The sequence below is a fragment of the Mytilus galloprovincialis genome, chromosome 7 (genome assembly GCF_965363235.1).
Source record: "Mytilus galloprovincialis chromosome 7, xbMytGall1.hap1.1, whole genome shotgun sequence".
Classification (NCBI taxonomy): domain Eukaryota; kingdom Metazoa; phylum Mollusca; class Bivalvia; order Mytilida; family Mytilidae; genus Mytilus; species Mytilus galloprovincialis.
In genome coordinates this window covers 32,148,532-32,167,873 of record NC_134844.1, presented here as the reverse complement: position 1 = coordinate 32,167,873, position 19,342 = coordinate 32,148,532, and the positions used below count along the sequence as shown (strand labels likewise).

Here is a 19,342-nt window from a genome sequence, read left to right as displayed (position 1 = left end):
TTCTATTGACCTTCATCATGTTCATGTAGTTTAAGATAAATTATGTCAGTCATGATGAGGTTACGTTTAAATTTTTCCATGTAGAATATACAATTAATAATGGAATGCTTGTTTCTGTTGCTTTGTCTTTATTTTTGTTTTTGTATGTTGTATGTTGTGTTTTGTGTATTATTGTTTGTCTGTTTGTATTTTCTTTTGTAGCCATGTCGTTTTCAGTTTCTTTTTGATTTATGAGTTTGGATGTCCCTCTGATATCTTTTGCCCCTCTTTTGTTCCTTAGGTTATGCTCATTTGGAATAAATGTGTGCCTGGTGTTAATTATACAAAACGGTTTAGTGAATCTTAGTTGAAAAGAGCTAACAACATAGTCTTCATATCAATTTGTTTTTTCCAAAGTAAATAAAGAAATACAACTAGGATTTGCTTCAATTTCTTTTCAGGGGTTTAAGTGCGGGCATTCAGTAGAAATAAAACGTATTGATTTCATGAGCATGCAAATAACGGTAGGTTTGCCTTATTTTGTATGTTGACAATAAACAAACATTAAGATGAAGTTTATGATCATTACAATTAGGTCACCGATCATTCAAATGAGCAACATGTCAGTTGTCACTTCCAGAACAACTTAATCATCCCCGATTTCTGATTATGATCAATTTTTGCACATGCTTTAGAGTTCTATTTCGTAATGTGGAGTATTTATAGGGAAATTGCTGTCTGTTCGTCTGTTTGTAAGGATTTTGGCAGTTGTATACACTTGTATTTTCTAGGTTTATTTACACTTTGATATCATGCCCCTTATTTAAAAAGTGATAAGCTTTATTGATCCTTTAATGTATAATTCTCCTAAACAGATGTGGAACAGGATCTGCTTACCTTTCCGTAGCACCTGATATCGCCCCCAGTTTTTTATGGGGTTCGTGTTATTTAGTCTTTGGTTTTCTATGTTGTGTCTTCTGTACTATTATTTGTCTTTTGTCTTTTTATCTTTAGCCATGGCGTTGTCAGTTTATATCTATGAGTGATTACCTTAGCCGTATTCGGCACAACTTTTTTGAATTTTGGATCCTCTATGCTCTTCAACTTTGTATTGTTTGGCTTTTTAACTATTTTGATATGAGCGTCACTGATGAGTCTTATGTAGACGAAACGCGCGTCTGGCGTACTAAATTATAATCCTGGTACTTTTGACAACTATTTACACCACTGGGTCGATGCCACTGCTGGTGGACGTTTCGTCCCCGAGGGTATCACCAGCCCAGTAGTCAGCACTTCGGTGTTGACATGAATATCAATAATGTGATCATTTTTATAAATTTCCTGATACAAAACTTTAAATTTTTCGAAAAACTAAGGATTTTCTTGTCCCAGGAATAGATTACCTTAGCCGTATTTGGCACAACCTTTTTGAATTTTGGATCCTCTATGCTCTTCAACTTTGTATTGTTTGGCTTTTTAACTATTTTGATATGAGCGTCACTGATGAGTCTTATGTAGACGAAACGCGCGTCTGGCGTACTAAATTATAATCCTGGTACTTTTGATAACTATTTGACTGTCCATCTGGTATATTTCGCCTTTCTTTTATCGAAATAATTTGTAAATAACATATTAAACACACGACATTATAATAGAAACATGGTTTTATTACAATGCTGCCTCAAAAAACAATCTTTTTGTTAATGTGATGGCTTGCGATTCGTTGAAGTCCTTCCTTTTGTTGCTTTTTCTACATCGCATTCTATTTCAAACATATTTAGTCAGCATTACAATATGCACTAGTAAATACTCAAACAACACCAATTGATGACGCTTATTTCCACTCCACTATTTTTTTCCTCAATCTATGTGCATTTCTCGAATACTTGGGTCATCTTTTCTCCACTTTCCAGATCTTCCAAAACCTTTAATTGCAATTAGCTAATTATATATCAATATATTTCAATCACATATTCGTAAAGCATAAGATGCATCTAAATCTTAAACCTAGACTGATCCTGCAAATGAAGTTCTTTCTATTTGTTTGTGCTCTAACAGAGAAGTGAAGAATTGCAAGATTTGAAATTTAAAAGACTGTACCAAACCCATACAAAGGAGAGCAAGTGCAAATGATACATGCCAATTTTTTTTCAATATTTGCCCACTTAATTCAAAGGTAAGAAAAACCACTTTTTATGAGTTTGTATATCAATTGCAGGAATACGATAGTTCGTTTTTGATTTGATGAAAAAACAATGTACAATGAATAACTGAAACTTGACTTATTAGTTGTTCATTATGTTTACAGATGCAAAAGATCGAAATAGAGTTAATCTTTGTGTTAGGTAAGCAACTTCAAAATCATGATTTATACCATTAATTTTTCTGAGTTATCCATTTGTTCAGTCCAGTTTTTAACATTGACAATACTGAACTCATCATAGATACCATGATTAAAAAACAAATCCACTAATGTCTTATATTTTTGTCAATAGATATGAGAAGATGTTGTAGGAGTGCCAATGAGACAACTCACAATCAAGAATAAATGCCGTTCACCAGATGATTTAATTTTACCATATCATATTCTTTTATTGGATACTCACTGCTGTCATTGTGTTTCCTTCAATTGTTCGTACGAGTTTCATATCTTTCCATCCAGTTGCTTGTTCCCACTTTTCCATTACAGTCATTTTGGTATCCGAGTCAAATTTGATAATAAGCTACAACACAAGAAACAGCTTACAATTAAGTTTACAAAGTTACACATTTAGAATTTTTAAAGGTAGACTTTTTATAAAAAAAAAAAAACCTACGTATTACTTTTTGTAATCTCATCACGGTTTTTTTTCACCAATATTCAAAGACAACTTTTTTTCAGTTCTCTGCACCAATCAAACATATAGTTTTCCTTGTTGTCAACTTAAAGCTATTTATCGAGTTATAGAAAAGAACAAGTGTGTTTTAAAATATGTCATGATATAAATTTTGGAATAATTTCACACAAACAATTTGATTTTAGTTTGGTTTGGGATGTACAAATGTTTTTGTTGGATATATATCTATATGTATCGATCTGTCTAGTTCGTTTTTATGTTGTACTGTTACACCACCGGTTAGGGTGAGTGTTGGGTTCTAGGTAACATGTTTAACCAACCACCGTCTGTATGTATGTGCCTGTCCAAAGTCAGTAGCCTGTATTTCAGTGGTTGTCATTTGTTGCTGTGTTACATATTTGTTTTTCGTTCATTTGGTTTAACATTAATAAGGCCGTTAGTTTTTTTCGTTTAAATTGGTTTACATTTGTGACTTTGGAGCTTTTTACAGCTAACTATGTGGTATTGGCTTTTCTCATTGTTTAATGCCGTACAGTGATCTATTCTATAACTGTTTATTGGTTTCTTGTGTTAAGTTGTCTAATGGGCAATCATACAACATATTCTTTATTATAACTAATCCAAGATTTTCTAATTCAGATAATGTGAGAAGTTCAATTGTCCAGTTTTAGTAAAAAAGTAAATAAAAAATCTATGGACGTTTAAAAAGTAATAGTTAAACGGTTCGGCCTTCGAAAGAAATTATACAGCGTCATGCACAACGATTCGTGATTCAAGTAAATACTCTTACTTTTAAAGTTTGCTTTGTGTGAAAGAAAAACATTTAATTCAATGTTGATTTATTAATACAAAAAAACTTTGCAAAACAGACATTTAACAATGTCTGTTGAACATTGATGGAATCATAAGCATAACCAAAATCATAAAATTTAAACGAAAAAAGATTAGACTAGAACAAAATCAAATCTGAATTCCTGACATTATACTAGAACAAAATCAAATCTGAATTCCTGACATATCAAATAAAAACCTGTCATCCACCACTAACACAGATTTGTTTTACTGCGGGTGTCCAACGTGTTTTGCATCACCTCTATGATGCATACATGGCATAAAACCAGTAAATTCTGGTTTCACATGGTCTGAAATCGATTGTGAGGCTCCCACACTTGAACAATCGACAAACAAATAATCTTCCTTATCTGAAGATTGACAATATTTTTTTTCTACTTATACTTTACTAAGCTTGGGTAGAAAAGTAATATATCATGAGCATGTTCTTTAATTAAAACTACCTTCATACATTTTCCAGATGGGCCTTTTGTAACCAATTCTTTCCCTTCTTTTTCGTAAGTATTTGTTGATTTGGGTGTGTTGTTCGATTCATTTGACACTGACCACCTATCTCCTTCTTTGGTGAATTCAAATGTCCAGGTGGATGCTTTGGCCATCTTAATCATTTCATCTGAATAGCCTAAAAGTGTATTACATATTTCATGTCATAAATATAATAAATGAAAATGAATATAACTGTATGAATAACTTCAAAGTTTTTTGAAGTATCCACCAGTTCTAAGTTCCCCATCACAAAGTTGTAAATCGATCTATAATACAGTGCCCTAGATTCTTCAATTACTATTGAAACTCTCTCTTAGATCCATCGTTGATAATCGCTTATTTGATATTATATTGACAACAATGTGTAAACAAAACAAAAAGACATAACAGGAAACATTGTCAAATAAAGGTTCAGGATTCATCATCATTCTGTAATCTTAATGACTATAAAAACAAACAAAAATGTCAACAAAGAAAAGCAACAAGAATAAAGACAAAGCACATAAGCAAAATTGTAAGACAGGAATACAAAAATTTACCGTAGCACAATAACACCATGACGGGATTGTAAATACCGAGCGACGTCAAAAAACTATAACAAACAATTGACTAAACAGTAATGGTTATAATGTACAAATTAACGAACACTTTAACATGTAATCAAGATGATAAACAACGTCTGTAATTAGAGTTTATACTCAACACCATCGTGTATTATTTGTGAAGTTGATACGGAATATTTATCAACACGGTCTTAGTATCTTCCGATTAACTTATGTTGAAGAAGGACGAGACGTTCTTTAACATAACCTTGGTTCATCAACTTTCTGCTCAGAAACTGGTGACTTTTTACAAAGTCTGAAAAGCAGAAAAAGGGGTTTCAGGCCAAGCACTACATTAGGTGCTAGGATTGTTGGAAATTAATTACGCAAATTAAAGTAAAGTTTAATTTAATGATACGCTAACATTACAATCTGATAAGTTATGATTTAAATGTCAAAGAAAAATCTTTTAAGTTTCTTTACCACTTCAAAATATTAAACTTTTAAAAACGAGGTTAAGCAAATCTAATGTACAAAAAGATCACTCTACCACGATACGGGGTGTTTTATTGAGATATGTTTTGTTCAACAACAACAAAAATGGCGAAGAAAAGATGAAGAGTATAATTGCATGACGTATAAAACCAATTCCAAAAAGGGGTCCTATATGTAGCTTTTCTTGCAGAGAAAAGGAGGTAGGACTCGAACGAACATGCGGTATCGAGTTTTAAAACAAACACCTACACAGATTTTACAAAGACAAATAAACAGAACAGCCATTATATTGCTGTTGAAAATAAAATTGGAAAATTGTTTGGAGTATATGTAAAAACACGTAATCAACAGCTCTGTATGGAAGCCGTTCCCTAATTTGAAATTCTTTGTTAAATTGAATATAATTTGTTATACATAAAACCAAAAACGATAACGCCATTGCAAGGAATATGTAAATGAAAATAATTTTTACGACATATAAATTCCATTATCAATGAATATAGCTATAAAGTTGCAAGGCTTATAATTTGAAACGCCATACGCGTGTTTCGTCTACATAAGACTCATTAGTGACGCTCAGTTCAAAATAGTCAGAAAGCCAAACAAGTATGAAGTTGAAGAGCATTGAGGACCAAAAAATTCCAAAAAGATGTGCCAAATACGGCTAAAGTTAATCTTTGCCTGGGTTAGGAAATCCTAAGTATTTCAGAAAATTCATACGTTTGCGAACAGTAAATTTATAAAAATGACCATATATTAATTGATATTCATGTCAACACCAAACTGCTGACTACTGGGCTGGTGATACTTTCGTGGACGAAACGTCCTTCAGCAGTAGTATCCACCGAGTGGTGTAAATAGTTATCAACATGATCAAAGGAACATGCACAGAATTAATATATATTAAACATTAAAATCTTGAACCTTGACTTACCTAAAGCTTTTCCTATACCTTCCATATTGGACATAGATACTGATTTCCATTTTCCTAAAAATTGAGCCATATTGATGAAAACACTAAAAAAAATCGGATGTTAACCTTTTGTGGTCGTTAAATACGTGTGGGTTAGATAGTAGTTACACTTTTATATAGCATACCTCTGTTAGGATATAAGGTTAGCAGGTCATCATTTTTTTTAAAAGTTGAACGTTCTAGTTACAGAAGAAAAAACAACGTTCTTTAAATGTCCAATCAAAGATGGGTATAAACTATAGGGTCCAACTGAATGATAGATTGTGCTTAAACTGTAACTCATCTTATTCCATACTATTGCGAATTAGAAAAGTCAATAATTTTTTTTTTTTTTGTGTAATAAATAAGTAGAACTTTCTCATACATATTCTGCAAGAAAGTAGAATGTCCTTTTAAAATACATGTCTGACTTAACTAAAGATTGATTGGACTAATACTAATACATTTACGTTTACTATTGTGAAATAGAAAAAGTCAATAAACATAATTTTCAAGTATAAATTTTATTTGAGTAGAACGTTTATCTATGTATTATTAACACTGTTTATTTAACGCATTCTCTAGTTATCTGATATTGTTGTTATTTATAAATGCGTTTGGTTTTTTTTTGTGTCCTGACTCCTAAGTCAGAAACCTGATGTTCAGTGGTTGTCGTTTGTTGGTGTGACTCATAATTGTTTCTCGTTCCCTTCTTAGCTCACTTGCCCCAAAGGGCCAAATGAGCTTTTGTCATCACTTGGCGTCCGTCGTCCGTTGCCGTAAAGTTTTACAAAAATCTTCTCCTCTGAAACTACTGGGCCAAATTTGACCAAACTTGGCCACAATCATTTTTAGGGTATCTAGTTTAAAAAAATGTGTCCGGTAACCCAGCCAACCAACAAAGATGGCCGCCATGACTAAAAATGGAACATATGGTTAAAATGTAGATTTTGGCTTATTACTTTGAAACCAAAGCATTTAGAGCAAATCTGACATGGATTTAAATTGTTTATCAGGTGAAGATTTATCTGCCCTGAAATTTTCAGATGAATTGGACAACCCGTTGTTAGGTTCCTGCCCCAGAATTAGTAATTTTAAGGAAATTTTGTCGTTTTTGGTTATTATCTTGAATATTATTATAGAAAGCGATAATCTGTAAACAGCAGTAATGTTTAACAAAGTAAGATCAACAGAGTAATTGCCCTTTACAGTAATTTTTTTTACATTTTTAGAAAGTTGTTTAGAAAATTCGTCTCTTCTGAAACTACTAAAATAAATTTAAACAAACTTGTCCACAATCATCATTAGGGTACTTAGTTTTCAAATTGTGTTCAATGAACCCGCCCGCTTAAAAAGGCTCTTTAGAGTCTCTAGTTTCCTATCATTTGCAGACGTTGCATAATTGTAGTGGATGAAATCGTCCATGGCGATTCGCTCTACTTTTTCCTTGTGTAAAATAAAGCCTTTTCATATATAATTTCAACATTTTAAAAAAGGTTACATGTACAACAGAGAATTCTTTGCTGGCTTTCGTAATGCATCGGATGAAAAACTTTTTAATCTTTTAGTCAATCAAAATGTATATCAAGGTATCAGGATGACTATATATGGAAGCCCACTATGAAACTGAGAAAGCATTGATCAAGGCTCGTAAACGAGGACCGGTTTAAAGAACTTACGATCTGCCTTTAAAATATATATTACTCTTGAATAATGACAGTTTTATTTAATACCGTTGCAATGAATGATTCATATAAAAATATGGCCTTTTAACTGCTTATACGTTTGAACATATTTGCAGTACCACAACACGAACTATAAAAGATTTAAAGATACCAAGTTTGACATTAAAAATCATGAGTTGAAGGGAAACTGACACTGTCATAACCAAAAAGAGACAGCTTAAAGACGACGAAGGAAAAGTAAAATAAGGTGTTGCAAAGCACGCTTCTTTTTTTTTTATTTTAGTGTTTCTATAGAATATTTTGTAAACTTGAAGTAACATGGTTACTAATGTTTGTAGACAGGAACAAAGGGGTGAAAATTCATCGGTCAACTTCCAGTGTTGGTTATTGTCTTATATGCATTTAAATGTCATGTGAACTTTTTTTCGTAATACTGCACAGGATTAAATTTTACTCATGCCAAATATTTCTTTATTTAAAACAAACATAAAATTCTGCACTTGGATTTGAAAAGTGACAATCTAAGAAAGACTACAAAATGTAAAAGGGGAAACAGTGGTGGTATTACATCTTAAATATATAGCTCGTCAAGACATCGACACGTTAAGTGTTGTGATAGTCAAGACAAATGCATGTAAAGTTCTGTAAAATTCACTAATTCTATTCTATTTTTAACTTATTTGTGAGATATTCGGCTGATACGGAAATCGATATTTAGTTTTTGTTTTGTTACAGACCATAATTGGAAAAAGAAAACATGAAGGTGTATTCTTTCGTCGAAAAGAATGAAAGCTGTTAGAAAATAGAAACATAGAGCCCATCATTAAATGGGACGATAAAATTTTGTAATTCAGTTGTTTTGTCCATTTTATTTTTTGATTTTGTACAACGTAACAAGAATATAATAATATAACAAAATTTTAATAGCTACCATTTAAAAGAAAAATGTTTGCTTTAAAGTCGTGCTTATACGTATTTTAGCAGCCGACTCTTAGTTGTCATCTTTTCATGTTCAAATGATTCCCTGGTCACTGACCAATTAAAATTACATCTAAGAAAATGTTGGTTCAAATGCGGTAACACCAACGTACTAGTTCGATGTTTTAGTCTCTACTGTTTATTTCAAACATAGATTATCCGTAGCTGTTATAATAACAATGGTTTATCAATCAACATCTTGTGAATTCTTGGGTCATCGACACTCCACTTTCAAGTTCTGTAATTGTCTACAAAATAAGATGAATATAACTATATTATAGAATTCTAAAGAGTTAAATAGTTATTTATTTTGATAAAACTATGTACGAGTTTTTAAGGTGGTACCGAACACCTTGACTTAAATTGATTTGGCTACTTTATTTTCATAAAATTTTGATAAAATAATCATTTACTTTGACCCTTTCACAAAAATAGAAAAATAAATTCTAAAAACTTGAACCATACACTTTATCGGAAAAAATTTCATTGAATATATAGCAGTTTGAACAACACTGATTTGATTATTGAGAATCTTAATATTTCCTTAACGATACAACGTGATTAAAACTTTTAGCTGATTTTACAGAGTTATCTCCCTGTAGTGTTAGGTACCACGTTAATATTATTAATTCTATACTGGTTTTTGATATTATTGATTCTATACGGATAATTTAGGATTAATAAACATTTATCTATCTTTTTTGAAGTTTTCGAAATTGAAAATAGCTAATTATGTGACAGTATGACTAGAAAATCTCGGAATCGTAAAGTATTTCAATCGTGTATTTTTTATTCATTCTTTGAATTTTGTTGCTCTATGTGCCTTCAGTTCGTAAAAACGTCGGAGTCTTCAAATTATAGTCTGTTTTTAAACTTTACGCACAAGGTAAAACGTTGAAACGGAAGACATAGAAACTGTATATGTAGTCATTGGCAAGAACTAACATTAGTCTACAAGTAGTAAGAATATTTGTCCTGTTGGTGATGTTTTACGTTGATAGACAGCACTTCATACCCACAACATAAATTTTAGTTTAACAACGTCTTTGAAAAAGCCAAAACATAACTTTATATACTTTCCGTTTCGGTTCAATACTAGTTCTCTGTTCGTATAATTTGAGTTGATTCATTTCTGCAGTCTCCCAGTTTGGATCATAATGAAATTATGAACTTCTGTTGACATCTTTGTATCATCTTGTTTTTATCCAAAACAATAATTACGTCATAATAAAAAAAATAAAAGCATTGATAGACATTATACCTACTCTGTACTGTCTACATGCAAAACCTATAAAATTTCAGACTTGTAATAGCAGTTGAAGATTCGAATAGATCATCTAATTTAGTGCTAGGGTATGTACATTTGAATTTAACCATTTCAGTAAAGGTATTTAAATAAATCTTAGTACATGAAAACAGAGAGGTGATGCAGTATACCACTGTTCAAACAAAGCAGAATTGTATATTAATTTATCACTGAAATATCGTTCACGCATTTGACTTAATTAAAATCTAACGGAAATGCGATTCCATTCCCACTTTTAATCTCAAGTAAAAGAAGATTTTAGCCGGAACATAACATTCTCACATCACAATTGTTAAGACAGCACTTATCATTCGTTTGAAGTTAATTATTATCAATTATGCTTGCTCACCGATGAGGAATGTTATCTTATCAACATTAAAGAATACAAGAGATTAACTTTCAAATTAAATTAAGTATTAGTAATTATATGTTAAAGCTTTGAAAAAATTGTCAAACTGTTAATACATGGAAAAAATAAGGAGATGTGTCTATGAGACAACTATCCAACAGAGGTCAACTGATGTGGGTTTAATCGACTATAGATCCCAACACAGCATTCAACGATGAGCAATACACATATTGTAAAGTCAGCTGACGAATGCCTCAACATGACAAAAGTATGAAATATTTCAAACAAATCTCCCATGACCTGACTTCTGGCAGTCATTTAACGAAAACACAAATATGATAAACAGCAACCAACGACAGCCATTGTAGTGAACTGTTTGTAAATACTTACAGTTATCATCTTGTCACCCTTTATTTCTCTGACTGCTTTAAGACTTTTCCAACCATTTTCGTTTTCAGTCTGTTCCATTACAGTCATTTTTGTATCGGAATCAAACGTAGCTGTTAGCTGAAATATCAAATTATGGTTTGGTTACAGAATTTAGAAAATTAAACAAACGTGCTAATCATTTTTGAAAATACTCGGTCTTTAAATCTCTTAATCTAAATATTATATGATCGGTCTACTGTAAAATTTCGGTCGGTAATAATGTGAAAAATGGAGATTTGGTACTAGTATGTTTGTAAATTAGATGAACAAACCTGATATTACTGAGCATGTCATTCAAATTAATTGAAAAACCTTGTGACACTTATAACTAGTGTTTCCAACGCTATGTGGATTTGCCATATGTGTTACAACTTTTGTAAGTTTGGTCTTAAATATTCTTTGCAATTCTTTGGTTTTCTGATTGTTTTTAAAGATTGAGACCTATAGTATATGCGAAAATATATGAAATAGGTGTTGTTGATGAGAAATCATAAGCTTAATATACATATTGATGGGTTTTACAACAACTGGGCCGATACCACTGTTGCCTGACGTCAGGTCCATTGGGTTAATGTCAAGTAGTCGACTTTACTACCCATATTATGATGACATTGATAATTATTCAAACAATCATTTTATATTTATACAAATAGAAAAACAAAAGTTATACTGCAATCAGCTATTTTACTATACAGATAAAGCTATACGTTAGCTTTATACGTCAATGACCTCAACTAACCTATAAGCCCCGCGTACTTACCGGAACTACTGTATTTCATCAACAACGTCACGTTACAACCATGACAACGTGTAGTAACAATGGTCAAACTTTTATAAATTTAACTTGTTATGTCTTCAAATTGGTAATTTATATACAATTTTTATTAAATTTTATTAATTAAGTTCATTTTCCCTTTCTAATTCCTTAAAATGTCAATGTCTTGCCGCCTGGACTACGCTCACAGGGAAATACCCCAAAATGGTACCCCAAGAGGGAAATTCCAAACACTTTTTTTTAACAATATATGTTACATATTTTTATTTTTTATTATTTTTTATCGATATCAGTATAAAAACAATATACGCATAGTGTCTTGAAATATGAAATTTATTTGTATTTGGCACGAAACAGGAGAAATGCTCGGTACAACCTCGCATTTCTCCCGTTTCTAAACCTCATACAAATAAATTTCATATTTCAAGACACTATACGTATATTGTCTAAATATGTGGTAACACAAATGACGCAAAATACTATAAGCACATCAACTGCAAAACACACACAAAGCGCAAAGGTTACAATTACCTAAAACTGAGTGTGTGTACCTGTTGACATAGTTGCCCTTAATCATAGCATAACAGCTGTTAAAAAGTAAACAAACAACAACTGAATTACAGGTTCCTGACATAGTACTTCTATTGCATTTTTTCTACGATGATACATATCGAACAAATTTGTTATACCTTAAGACCTTTTCCAAACATATTTGTTGTAACTAGTTCCTTCCCTTCTTGGTAACTATACGTCCTTTTCGGTGAAACAGAAGATTCGTTTTCAACCGACCACGTGTCTCCATCTTTACTGATCGTAGCAGTCCAAGTAGAGTCTCGAAACTTTTCAGTTATTTCAGCAGGAAGGCCTAAAATTATATCATGAAACAGATACAGTATGTTGTTAAAGATTTTACCTCCGATACTATTAATTAGTTATGCTCGATTTACAAAATTCTTCAATCGTCTCCGTATAATTTATATATTTTAGAAATGCATAGATTCTCAGGAGTGTGGCAATTCCATCAACTTCCTTTGTACAAAACTCTATTTGATATATTATGATAACTACAGCGTTTTTGCAGTATGGTCGATCGTTATCAGATTGTTTCTTCATACTGCATCGCAGACTATATATAAAATCAGAAGATATGGTATCACTATGATTGCCAATGAGACAACTCTCCACAACAGACCAAATGACACAGAAATTAATAATTATCGGTCACTGTACGGCCTTCAACAATAATTAAAGCCCAGATAAAGATTATCATAGCTGTATTTGGCATTTTTGGAATTTGGGGTCCTGAATGCTCTTTAACTTTGTACTTGTTTGGCTTTATAACTATTTTAATCTGAGCGTCACTGATGAGTCTGTTGAAGACGAACCGTGCGTCTGGAGAATTAAATGATACGTCTGGTACCTTTATAAATATTGGTTCATATAACCTTTCAAGGTAACTAATCAATTTGAATAATGGCCGTGATATTATACTCAGGTATAATATATTTCCGTAAGTGCTTTACGTTTAAGTACCAAACTAGTCTCCTTACTGATCATTGAACAATATTGAAAGGTTTGGCTGATGAACACTAGATTTCGTTCCGTTTTTGTGGTTGTTATTAGTATTACCAGTCGTTAAGGGTTTCGTCTTTGGTGGTTGTGTATCTCTTTTATTGACAATTTTGTTGGTTGTTATTATAAGTATTGCCAATCTTTAGGAGTTTTGTTTTTCGTTGTTGCTATTAATATTAGCAATCTTTATGGGTTTTGTCTTTATTGCTGGTGTATCTCTTTTAATGATCCCATTGCATGTGTTATTTGGTTTTCTGGCTTTCTCTCATTTACCATATTGCATATTCAACGTATTTATATTTTTGGTATTTAGCTGACATTTTTCTCCGAATGACATTGAATATGCTCTGATTAACCCTCTGACGTCAAACAACAATCACATTTTAATTGTGACGTCAAATTTTACGGAAACTTGTTTGATTTCACGGAATGTAAATACGTCTTCATGGGCGGATCCAGTCATTTTTAAAAAGAAGGTGGGTTTCTAACCATATGTCTCCATTCAAATGTATTGATCGTCCAACCTCCTGACTCCCTCCCCCCCCTTCCAATCCCTAACTTTATGGATCCGCCACGCCTAAATTAATGTAGCCGATGTTTTATTTTAATAATAGGACACGTAATTAAACGGTTGAAAACGGTTGTTAACATAAGGAACAGCGATCTTATTAAGCTAAAAAGCTTGAGCCTCCTTATTTTATTTACATATTTGGTCAAATGCACATTACATTTATATTCATAAATTTTTGCAGCCCTTGTTTAATCGTGGTGAATGAGTAGTCGTTAGAGTAACGAATAGAGGTTTAATAAGTTTTCAGTTATGTTCAGTTTTGTATGATATTAATACTTTCGTAAGGAAAATACAGCTTAAAGTATGAAAGAGACACACAATTTATACATGTACAGTCTACATATACATATACAGCATTAATGTCATAAACAATTTTTAACAAATTTCTAAGATGTATCTTGCAATTTACAGTTCGTTATACAAACCATAATGATTAACTTCTTATTGTGTGATATAAAATTCTTGGATACAGTAAAAGTGAAGAACATGTTGAACAAAATTACAAATAAAACAATTAAGAACTTACCCATAGCTTTACCAAATGCTTCAAAATTTGACATTGAACCTTTGCCAGCCTGCCATTTTCCTATGAATTGAGCCATTTTGTTTCAGTTGATTTTTTGTATATTATATCAATGTTGACTGTTCAAAAGTGTTGCACTTTGTGTGGTTTGCAGGGTAGATAAAGGTAATTACCTCACTGATCGTAACTGGTATATACCTATAATCTCCTATGCGACTCAAATATTTACATGCACAAAGGTCAATACTTTTCTTCCACATTTTATGAAGAGCAGTTCTTGTCATAATTATCTAATGTAATAAATAATTATTAGTTAAGAAATAATTCCTTTATGTCATGCTCTATGCTCATTTTAACATGGCTAGGCATTATATTTGAGGTTATTTTACAGTATATTAATAGGTCGAAGCGTACGAAAACACATTAGATATGTGTGTTTGTTCTCATTTCCTCCCCGTGAAGTATGTACATAACATATTCATATTTTATAAGTATAAAAACTAAAAGCAGTGTAAATATATGTTAAACAATATATAATGAAAATTTATGTAATTTGTAAAATGTGTATATTTGATTAGAATAACAATGAAAATAGCAAGAATATAAACACTAAATTAATGCACATGTGTCAAACATATTTTTTTTTAATTAAAACACGGCTTTGTTTACAAAGCGTATAAGGACGTCATATTAGAATATCCATTATAACGGAGTATCGGAATTAAAAAAAAAGTATATTATTTCCAAACATGATATGATAGGTTTTTGTTGTCACGTTAGAACACTTCGTCAGATTTGTTTTTTGTCTTAGTGTTTTGTCAGTTTATGTTCAAAGCATATTAAACATGTAACATATATTGTAACCAGGACAGCGTCGTTTAGACAGAACAAAATACAGATATAAATGAAAAATAAAACGGTGTTCATTTAAAATAAAGTATCGATGTATGTATGAGATATTTGGTAAATGAAACGAAAAGTCTACTAGATTTCTAGGTCTTACTTGAAGAATTTGGATAATAAGAAGACTTAGTATTTGTTGCATTGTTTTGTCACAAAGCATATTAAACGTGGAAGGGCGAGCAAGGACAGGAAATGTTTGGCCAAACCAATATTTGAACAAAACCTATAGGTTTACGTTCTAGATTAAATTGTTTGTGTATGAAGTGTTTGTTTGTCCTTTTAATCATTGTTGAGATGACAGAAGAATCCCGATCGGCGTGGCGTGTAAGGCCATCGCTATCAAAATTTTCCATTCATAAAATGATGAAATACATTCATTCGAAATAGTAAAGACATAAATAATTATATGCTATTAAGGGTTGATAAAACTTGGACTTTACTGATTTTTATAGTTCGTTCTTATGTTGTACTGATACACCAATGTCCCAGGTAAGGGCGAGTGTTGGGATCTCACTAACAAGTTTAACCCCGCCACACTCTTTATGTATGCGTCTGTCCCAAGTCTTGAGCCTGTAATTTAGTATCGTCGTTTATTGATGTGTTACATATTTGGTTTTCGTTCTTTTTTTGTACATAAATTAGGCCGTTGGTTTTCTCGTTTGAATTTTTTACATTTTTCATTTTGGGGCCTTTTATAGCTGACTATGCGGTATGTTTTTTGCTCATTGTTGAAGGCCTCATGGCGATTATAAATGTAGTTGTTAATTTCTGTGTAATTTAGACTCTTGTGAAGAGTTGTCTAAATGGCAATCATACCACATTTATTTTTTTTTATATTCACGGGCAAGGATGGAAAGTCTGAAAAAGATATCGAACTTTGTATGCAAATAAACTCATCATAGATACGCGCGTTTCGTCTACAAAAGACCCTTCAGTCACGCTCGAATCCAAAAAAGTTCAAAAGGCCAAATAAAGTACGAAGTTGAAGAGCATTGAGGACCAAAAGTCCTGAACGTTTTGCCAAATACAGTTAAGGTAATATATTCCTGAGGAAGAAAAGCCTTAGTATTTCAAAAAATCAAAAGTTTTGTAAACAGTTAATTTTAAAATACGACCATGTCAATGATAATTCATGTCTGCACAGAAGTGCTGACTACCGGGCTGGTGATATCCTCGGGGAAATGAAATTCCACCAGCAGTGGCATCGAGCCAGTGGTTGTAATAAACTCATCATAGATACCAGGATAACATTTTGCAAGTGCGTCTTTTTATCAATAAAAAAAAATGAACAATCAATCAAAAGCAACATGAATACAGTTTTTCAACCAAAACAATTTTTTCGGTGTGTTGACCCAGATATTTCCATATTTAAAAGGACAAGTGAGGTCAGGATATGTCTGTTCAAACCAATATTTGAGCTAATTCAATAGATGTACCCTCGAGATTAAATTATTTGTCTGTTCATGTTTTATATTATCGTTTAGGTGATGCAGATATTTGTCGTTAGCATGGTTGTAAGATTAGTCACAGCGCCTCGTTCAAAAATATTCATTCATAAAATTTGATTTTTTGATATCTTTCAATATGTCCTTGTCGATTGATGATTCATGTCAAAACTTTATGAAAAAAAATCTTAAGTCTCAAAAATCAGTACAAAATCAATTATTATAGTTCACAGATTAATTGAATGCTTTTTAACGTGTAGGGGCAAATAATGAACAAGGACTATCATATGTCTAAAATGATATTAAAACACTTTTCGTTTTAACAGATCATGTCATTTGCTCAATGCACTGACGCACAAGAATGACATTTCACTCTTTTTCGACATATTATAATATTAAAAATCTTATAATGATTTAAAGTTGAATATCAATTAATTTCCAACAATCACAACAAGATAAAAGAATTGACCTTATTTCTAGATATAAAATTGATTTTCGAAATATCTTTAAAATAATAATCTAGTACTCGTATATCATTAATTTTGTTCGATATTCTGTGTATTTCAGCGTACAGTAACGTTAAACATATCTGTGCTTTTGGCATGACAAAAGGTCTTGCTTTTAGTTTGGACTATTTTAAATCTCGGTCTATTTCTGAAATTATTTCTTACATACTTTTGATTTTTCAACCATGTATGCTAACATTGCCCATGTGAAATTTTAAAATTGTTTGTATAAACAATGAACGACAAAAATATGAGACGTAAAAATGGCTAAAAAATCTATCTAATAATAAATACCCACGGAAATTAGATATTTTAAAACATTAAAAAACGAAAAGAAGAAGGGACATTTATCTGATAACGACAAACAAATCAATATAAGTATCAAATAATAAAAGGTTCATTAAATTTTTCAAAGTATATCGGAAAAACAAAGTCTTGGTCAAAACTATGAAAAACAACTCAAATGAATCAAAACGACGGGTGCCACACGTTGAGCAGAATCTACTTACCTTTCTGGGTAACCCGAGATAACCCCGATGGATTTAAATTACCCAGTCATACCGATTTATTGAGTCAGCCAATTGAAACTGTTTTTTAAGCCACCGCAACTTTACTGCAACTGAAAGTTGGAGGCATAGTGTTAAACCTCTGCACATGTCCGTCCGTCTTTCCGTCCCATTATGGGTATATAGTTATTAGTTCTCTTTACTGTCTGTTTGTACACATATTGAAGGTGTGCTGCATGTGGTCAGGGTTTAATTTTTATTAATATGTGCTGTTTTGGGAGAAAGTTGAACTTTGTCATTTTTGGGGAAATTTACTTGCATAAGTAGGGCGTTTCCAGATAACTCCTCTTACAGTTTGAATGCTAGGAATTTATCACTCTGCTAGCTGTTTGTACATGTATTGAAGGTGTGCATGTGGACAGGGTTTTTTCTTTTTATTATTTTTCATCTTTTGGGAGAAAAATTGAACTTTGTCCTTTTTGGGGTATAAACCGTTAAATGAGTGGAGTGCGGAGGCATCACTTTGTCTAGTTTACATTTTTTTCTTGTGTTGTGCTGTTACACATTACAGTCCGATGTTCGCTCACATACATGTTACACTCCGCCACGAGCACTTTATTTATGTACCTACCCCAAGTCAGGAGCATGAAGTTCAATTGTTGTCGTTGTATACATATGTGTCATATTATTTTATTTTTTTTTTTGTAAAACAGACAGTTAGTTTTTTCGTTTGATTTTTTTCACATAGTGCATGGGGGCCTTTTGTAGCTGAATATACGGAGTGTTGAAGGTTGCCTATTTATATGATTTCTTACATCCACTGTATTTAAACTCTGGTGGATAGTTGTCTCATTGGCAATCACACCACATCTAACTTTATTTCAACTCCTATGTTGCGTTTTGTATACTGCAACATTGTTTATTTAGTACGCATATCTCGGAGACCTCTTTTCGGAAGCCCGAGCAAACGCCCTCGTTCCGCGATAGAAAATTTAATTACGAACTCAAAACGACATAAAATAGCTCGAATTTCAACTCGAAATTTTAATTAATCTAAATAAGACTTAAATTCGAATCTTACTCAAACTATACCTCAAGAAGTGACTCATATTCAAAGTTGTAACTAGAACTCTGCCTTTAAATGTGACTCAAACTCGAAGTCCAACTCGAAACTCAATACTAACTAGAACTTTAATTCTAAGCATGACTTGAATTCGAAAACTAACTCAAAGTTTAACTCAAACAGTAACCCGAACTTTAATTTGAACACTAATTAGTTGGATGGCCACATGAATTCGAGGCACACTATCTAAAAATAGAACAGGTTTTTCCGATTTGGTCACGTGGTTTTACCTCATCAAGTAATGGGATAACCACATCAAAGAATGATAGGACCACATCAAAGAATAACAAGACCACATCAAATTATGAAACAAACACATCAAGTAATGTAAAATCGTCAAAATTTGAAACATCATTACGTAATGTTAAAACCATATAAAGAATAGACAAATCATCATTACGAAATAACAAAACCACATCATGTTATGAAACAACTACATTACGTTAAGTCACATACACATCAAGTAATGTTAAAACCACATTGACTAATGACACAACCATATTGAATAATGGTGAAACCACATCGAGT

General features: G+C 32.0%; 2 protein-coding genes across 2 annotated transcripts; both read right to left on the bottom strand.

Annotated features, from left to right (window-relative positions):
- Positions 1-1,648: 1,648 nt before the first annotated feature.
- LOC143081635 (fatty acid-binding protein-like) lies at positions 1,649-6,251 on the bottom strand. The gene is made up of 4 exons (XM_076257407.1): positions 6,126-6,251; positions 4,112-4,290; positions 2,586-2,702; positions 1,649-1,904 (listed from the first exon to the last, which is right to left on the bottom strand). The coding sequence occupies exons 1-4, from the start codon at positions 6,193-6,195 to the stop codon at positions 1,845-1,847; spliced, it is 426 nt and encodes a 141-aa protein (XP_076113522.1). The 5' UTR covers positions 6,196-6,251; the 3' UTR covers positions 1,649-1,844.
- Positions 6,252-8,677: 2,426 nt separating this feature from the next.
- LOC143082776 (fatty acid-binding protein 1-like) lies at positions 8,678-14,565 on the bottom strand. Its single transcript, XM_076258631.1, has 4 exons — positions 14,335-14,565; positions 12,355-12,530; positions 10,852-10,968; positions 8,678-9,054 (listed from the first exon to the last, which is right to left on the bottom strand). The coding sequence occupies exons 1-4, from the start codon at positions 14,408-14,410 to the stop codon at positions 8,998-9,000; spliced, it is 426 nt and encodes a 141-aa protein (XP_076114746.1). The 5' UTR covers positions 14,411-14,565; the 3' UTR covers positions 8,678-8,997.
- Positions 14,566-19,342: the final 4,777 nt, after the last annotated feature.

What these genes read in the sequence shown, in the direction of transcription:
- LOC143081635 (XM_076257407.1), bottom strand. Translation starts at nt 6,195, where the DNA reads ATGGCTCAATTTTTAGGAAAATGGAAATCAGTATCTATGTCCAATATG. An exon ending in CATCTGGAAAATGTATGAAG is followed by an intron (nt 2,703 to 4,111) that starts GTAGTTTTAATT and finishes CTTGTGTTGTAG; the next exon opens with CTTATTATCAAATTTGACTC. An exon ending in AAGGAAACACAATGACAGCA is followed by an intron (nt 1,905 to 2,585) that starts GTGAGTATCCAA and finishes TTGCAATTAAAG; the next exon opens with GTTTTGGAAGATCTGGAAAG.
- LOC143082776 (XM_076258631.1), bottom strand. Translation starts at nt 14,410, where the DNA reads ATGGCTCAATTCATAGGAAAATGGCAGGCTGGCAAAGGTTCAATGTCA. An exon ending in AGCATTTGGTAAAGCTATGG is followed by an intron (nt 12,531 to 14,334) that starts GTAAGTTCTTAA and finishes ATATAATTTTAG; the next exon opens with GCCTTCCTGCTGAAATAACT. An exon ending in TGTTTGGAAAAGGTCTTAAG is followed by an intron (nt 10,969 to 12,354) that starts GTATAACAAATT and finishes TTGATATTTCAG; the next exon opens with CTAACAGCTACGTTTGATTC.